General features: G+C 39.8%; 1 protein-coding gene across 1 annotated transcript; it reads left to right on the top strand.

Annotated features, from left to right (window-relative positions):
• The first annotated feature begins 311 nt into the window (after positions 1-311).
• On the top strand, positions 312-2,078 carry LOC106881070 (uncharacterized). The gene is made up of 2 exons (XM_014931282.1): positions 312-485; positions 1,245-2,078. Exons 1-2 carry the CDS (start codon positions 312-314, stop codon positions 2,076-2,078), a joined length of 1,008 nt encoding a protein of 335 aa, XP_014786768.1.
• Positions 2,079-6,181: the final 4,103 nt, after the last annotated feature.

The following is a 6,181-nucleotide window of genomic DNA, read 5'->3' as shown; positions in this document are numbered from 1 at the left end:
AAAATTCTGAGTGTTCCTCTGTTACTATGAGAAAAATAAATGATGTTATCCACCAAATTAATCCTAATGCAGAATTGTACAAGAACATGCATGCAGTTAAACCAGTGAGAGGAGAGAGCCAGAAGAGACAATGTGCCAATACGGAGATGTGAGTTACGTTCCAGTAGAGGGTCCGATATTAGGCGCTACAATTTCCCCACCAGCAATGAAACAGCAGTAGTGCTTGCTGGAGAAAATGGTGCCCCTCCTGAAAATAGAGACATTATTGTGTATTCCAGAGATGCGCCTCCTGAAAAAATATCTTACACGTCATGCCACTTCGACCCTATGAGCTACCCAATTCTGTTTTCCCACGGGAATTTGGATGGCATTTTGAGATGCAACATGTCGCGGAACGCCGAACTCGTGTGGGTAAGCGTCTGACAATGCAAGATTACTACAGCTATTTCAACACTATGTTGTGGAGGCATAAGTCAAGGTTAAAGGTTAGGGGTTGCAATATCTTAGGAACATTCAGACCCAGTTGCTAGTGGAAAGGTACAATGGATTGATGGACTATTTGAACACAGGAGCAGATGAGAATATTGAACCAGGAATGGCAGTGATACTGCCTTCCCCATTCACAGGAAGGTCAAGGAATATGTACCAATATTGTTTCAAAATGTGCTAAGCCAGACTTGTTCATCACTTACACTTGCAGCCCGATAGTTGATAGAAAATAGCAAAAGGAAACACCTAAAAATAGGCCAGATTTACTTGCCCGAGTGTACAAGTCCCACCTTGCAGAACTTATGAGGGACATAAAGTATAGACACATTTTTGGGGTGCCAGTGGCTCATGTCCATATCATTGAGTTTCAGAAGAGGAGTCTTCCGCACTGCCACATGTTGGTAGTGTTAAGAAACGAGGACAAACTCAGAAACAGCGATGACATAGATAAGATCGTGTCATCTGAAATTCCTGATGCCAATGATGATCCAGTCTTGCACGATTTAGTAAGAAAATGCATGATGCGGAACTGATAATCCTTTCTTCCTTTGTATGGAAAATAGCTCATGTCAAAATAAATTCCTAAGGAACTACTGAGGTGAAACGTTTTTCAATTTGAATGTCTATCGAGAGTACAGAAGATGCTATACTGGAGTCACAGTCGAAATTGAACGTCACTCAGTTGACAATAGTACAGAGCTCACATTTATGTAGAAATTTGTTCATCCGTGAAAAACATTGAATACATCTTCAAGCACGCGTACAAAGGACATGACAATACTTCTTTTGAAGTAAAAGACAATCCAGCGGCAGATTGTGAGCAGAATCAAACCCACGATGAAATTACTAATAGTCTTGCTTGCCGATATGTTTCTTCTCCAGAAGCAATGTGGGGACTGTCAGAGTTCAAGGTACATGATACATCTCACACTGACTACAGACTTGCAGTATATCTTGAAGACCAGCAAAGAGTTTACTTTCACAGAGGCAGCGCTAAGCAAACTGCTCACGCAGAGAGGGACCGTGAGACTACCCTCACTGCATGGTTCAAACTGAATGTGCATGACGATGTTGATGCAAAGAACCACTTGTACCCTGACATTCCGCTACTTTATGTGTTTAATGAGCACACTAGAACATTAACATCAAGACAAATGAATACTAATATCATCAGTAGAATATATACAGTGAGCCCTAGAGACAGAAAAATTTCACTTGTGAATGTTGCTGCTACATGTTTCAGGCGCGTGAGCCTCCAGGATTTGCGCACTGTAGAAAGAGAAATTTTGCGAATAGTTAAGGCATCATGCCTGAGATACGGTCTTCTCTCAAGCGATGACAAACTGGAACATGCTTTGCTAGAAGCTGCTGCCTGTCGGATGCCCTTACAGTTGCGTGTTATGTTTGCTGCCTGTCGGATGCCCTTACAGTTGCGTGTTATGTTTGCTGCCCTGTGCACGTATATGAACTCTGAAAATGCTCTTCACCTGTGGACCACTCACAAGGAATCCATGATTGAAGATTTCTTGCAGCAAGGTTTTAATGTAGAACACGCAGAAAACATGGGACTGCACTCAATGCAATTCTGATAGAGAATGGCATTCATTGTTTAGCAATTGGTCTGCCTGAACCTATTGGATTACTGCAGCTTGGCCATCATGAATACCTCGATCACCCAGGTTTTGCTAATGCTTACAGATAAACAGAGACTGATTGCTAATGCTGTGCTTGAACCTGTAGATAAGAAGAGGAGAGGTGAGGTACACAACCACTCCTCTTTCTATGTAGATGCACCAGGAAATTGTGGTAAAACTTATTTGTTTAATACCATAATTTCTTATCTGCGAAGGCACAACTGTAACGTATGCAGTGTTGCTTGAACAGGCATTGCTTCTACACTAATGTCAGGTGGAAATACTATCCATACTTTGTTCAAGTTGCCTGTCCCACTCATGGAGGCCAGCGTTTGTAATGTACCAGCCACTTCAGACCATGCAAATCATTTACGAAACCTGTATTTGATCATTTTGGATGAGTTTTCTATGATCCATTCGTTTGCTCTTTATGCTATTGATAAAGCCTTGTGCGATATCACTACCATTGCCGCTGTTTTTTTGGTGGTAAAGTTGTGCTCTTGGGGGGACACTCTAGGCAAGTCCTACCCATATTGCCAAGAGGAACTCGTGAGTCAATTACTGAAATCTCTATTAAAAATTCTCCTCTATGGTTGAATTTCATCCATTAAAAATGAAACCATAATATCAGGACAACAGCAGATCAAAGGGAATTTGCAGCATGGCTCTTGCATCTTGGCAATGGAAAATATACAACTCCACAAGTTCCTAGTCTTGCTGCTGATGACATAGAAGTGCCTCAGATTTCAAACTTTGACGGCTCTCTGGTGGATAGCTTCAACAATGCATCTGAGGAAGAGAAAAGAAGCAGAGTAATTCTTTCGCGAAAGAATTCAGACTGCCTCCTGATCAACGAGAAAATTCTGAGACAACTTCCAGCTGACTGCTGTACCTATTATAGTACATGTAAAGTTTTCACATATGATTCTGCTGCGGCTGAGCGCTATCCACTTGAATTTCTAAACTCTTTGACACCATAAGGAATGCCTCCTCATAAATTGTGTTTAAAACCCGGCTAATAGTAATGCTTCTACATAACATTTATATCCAGAATGGACTCAATGGACTCTGCAATGGTACAAGACTGGAAATGGTGGCCATGCATCAACATTCAGACGAGACTTCCTTGATTAGCGGCTCACTAATTGGCAGATGTGTCCTCATCTCCAGAATAAAGCTGGCTCCAAGTGACCTTAGCTTGCCATTCACCTTGGAGAGAACCCAGTTTGCTGTCCGTTTGTCATATGCCATGTCTATGAATAAGTCACAGGTGGTAGACAGACGGATAAGAAAGGAGAAGGGGGCGAACTGTTACTAAGAACATTGTCTACCGAGAGGTACTGACTTGAAGGAGTGAAGTGTTTTTAGAAGTTCTGGAGACCTTTAGTTGCATTAGGTATGTGTCGTTGGTCTACACACACACACACACACACACACACACACACACACACACACACACACACACACACACACACACACACACACACACACACAGATATATATAATTAGAAATATTGCGTTTCTAAATCTCACACAGAGACTTATACAGTAGCAGCACGATAAACTGATGGTTTGTTGCTAACTTAATGTGGCAATCCCAGGAAAGGAAAGAATTTTAATGCTATTAAACCCCAGGAAATTTCGTTACCAGTTGGCTATGTGACACAAGCGTTCCGTGTCCTTAAGTTTTCAATCAGAGGAGATAAACTCCTCTACCCAGCAAACCAGTATCCAGAGACTAGTTTCAGACCCATTCCTCTTCAACAGTCTAGAGTAGCTTGGCTTTCTAGCTGTCGATGCTTATTCGCCTTTTCAAGTGAAATGAATTCACTACAAAATTAGAAATATTTCATTTCTAAATCTCTCAGAGAGACTTATACAGTAGCAGCAAGATAAAGTGGTTTGTTGCAGTAGCATTGTTCCCTTTCCGTGGACTGCCACATTAAATTGGCAACAAACCATCACTTTATCGTGATGAAGGGCAAGGTGCCATCATAAAATGTTTTCACCCCCCCCTCCAGATACCTGTTACATTCCTCATTAGATATAGAGGAAACAGTTAAGTGATTGATGGAGATGTTGCTGGACGGGTTTACAATTTTGCCTTTTTTCACAACCATATAGCAACATTTATCCTGACCAAGCTCCAGCCCTAAATCCTTTGAGAATGTTGTAACCAGGTGAAGGCTCTTTTCCATCTCCTGCATGTTCTTGCCATTCAGTTTCAAGTTATACGCAAAGAAACCGTGTTTAATTTTAGTGTTTCTGTTTCCTTGTGAAACATGGAGATACCCTTCATACTTCCTTCTCATGAATGACGAGTTTAGAGAAAGCATAACTAGCATCACAGAGAAGCTGTCCCCTAGAATATAACACCTCTGCGATGCTGTATTCTATTAGTCATAATGCAATCACTCTTTGTATTTAATTTAAAGATGGTGACCCACGATGAAGCCATGTCAGCTATGCTCACCTTAAGTAGAAGGGCTTGTAGCATCCATGAGTGGGGGAATGTCAAAGGCTTTCTCGTAGTCCAAGCACATGAAAACGTTCCTCATATGCTCCCACACCTCTGACATTACAATTTTGTTTATCAACAATTGGTCGGCATATCCCTGATAGCCTTCCGTAAATCAGCTATATTTTTCTCTGTCTTCAAAATCCATGATGGCACTTTCCTCGTTGTTTCGATTTTATTTGCTCTTTAAGTGTTGTTCATGTATTGCTTTGCGACAGTATGCATACAGACAAGACGTTATCTGCCAGAATGACGGTTCAGTACTCTGCTGTAAATATTCCTCTCCACTTTCATTAAAAACTTTTAATACCGTGTCTGTTTCTCATTTACTTACTTTGTTGGAGAATACTCTGCCCTCGAGAGAATACTTTCAACTGAAAGTATTTTACTAAGAACATATTTCACCGATATATCACCCTCATTACTACTACAATGATCGTTGCCGTTGTACCTGCTATTTACCATAATCCTAATAGAGAAAATGTAGTCAGTTATTTTAGTGTGCAATGTGGTTTGGGTAGGAGGCAGCATAGTATAGTATTTGTTGGGATATCGCTATCTGTGGAACCAGGTGTTCTACCATTGCTCATGTTTTTGTTTATACTGATTGGTAGAAGGTTCAATTCAGATCTTTTTTAATGAAGTTACATTCCTATGTTCCACAAATGTTGCTTGTTGATGTAATGGCTTTGCAAAAATATTATTTACTTCTGGGTACAGATCGTCCCAGTATGATTTGAATCTATTTATACATCCAAGAGAGTTTTTTTTTATTCGCTCTTTATAACATTCGAATAAAGAAGTATTCAATTCATAACATCATGAAAAATGTGTTTAGTAGTTACGGTTTATTCTATATTTATAACTACAAAGAAACTGTTTAGTGTTGAGCTATTGTTTTTGTTCTGTTTCTCAGTTGTGTTGTTGTTGATATGTCAAGCCATACTTTTTGTTGTACCTCTCATGATAAATTCAAGTTTGATTGGTAACTCACAACAATCTTGAATCAAAGGCGCCCTGAGTTTATTTATCTCAAGATTAACCAGATATTTAACATAGCTGATAGTTGTGGCTTCAAAGTTGGCGAGGGTATTCATCGTATTTTCGATAAATAACCTCCCACGCCAAATAAGCAACTAGTCACTTCGAGTGTGTGTATGTATGTATGTATGTATGCATGTATGTATGTATGTATGTATGTATGTATGTATGTATGTATGTATGTATGTGTGTATGAGAGTGTGCATGTACGTGTGTGTGTATAGTCAACATTTAATTACTTGAAAACTACTAGTGAGGAAGGATCTGATTCCTAATAATGATACATAGTTCCAATTTTTGTTGGAAGATAAGAAAACTGAATTCACGTTCTAAACTTGTGGAAAGTCTTGTAAATGTTTACGGTTCACTTACCGATTATATTTGTAATGTGCGAATTAGCTGGTTGATTTCTTTTTCTGAATACCCTCGCATTTCCAGATCGTTACTCAGGCATTTATTCACAAAACCTAGTGACCTAACTATTAGTGAGAATTTACAG

This window comes from Octopus bimaculoides, chromosome 4 (genome assembly GCF_001194135.2).
Source record: "Octopus bimaculoides isolate UCB-OBI-ISO-001 chromosome 4, ASM119413v2, whole genome shotgun sequence".
NCBI classification, from domain to species: domain Eukaryota; kingdom Metazoa; phylum Mollusca; class Cephalopoda; order Octopoda; family Octopodidae; genus Octopus; species Octopus bimaculoides.
The sequence above is the reverse complement of the archived record's forward strand: the minus strand, read 5'-3'. Positions and strand labels throughout refer to the sequence as shown.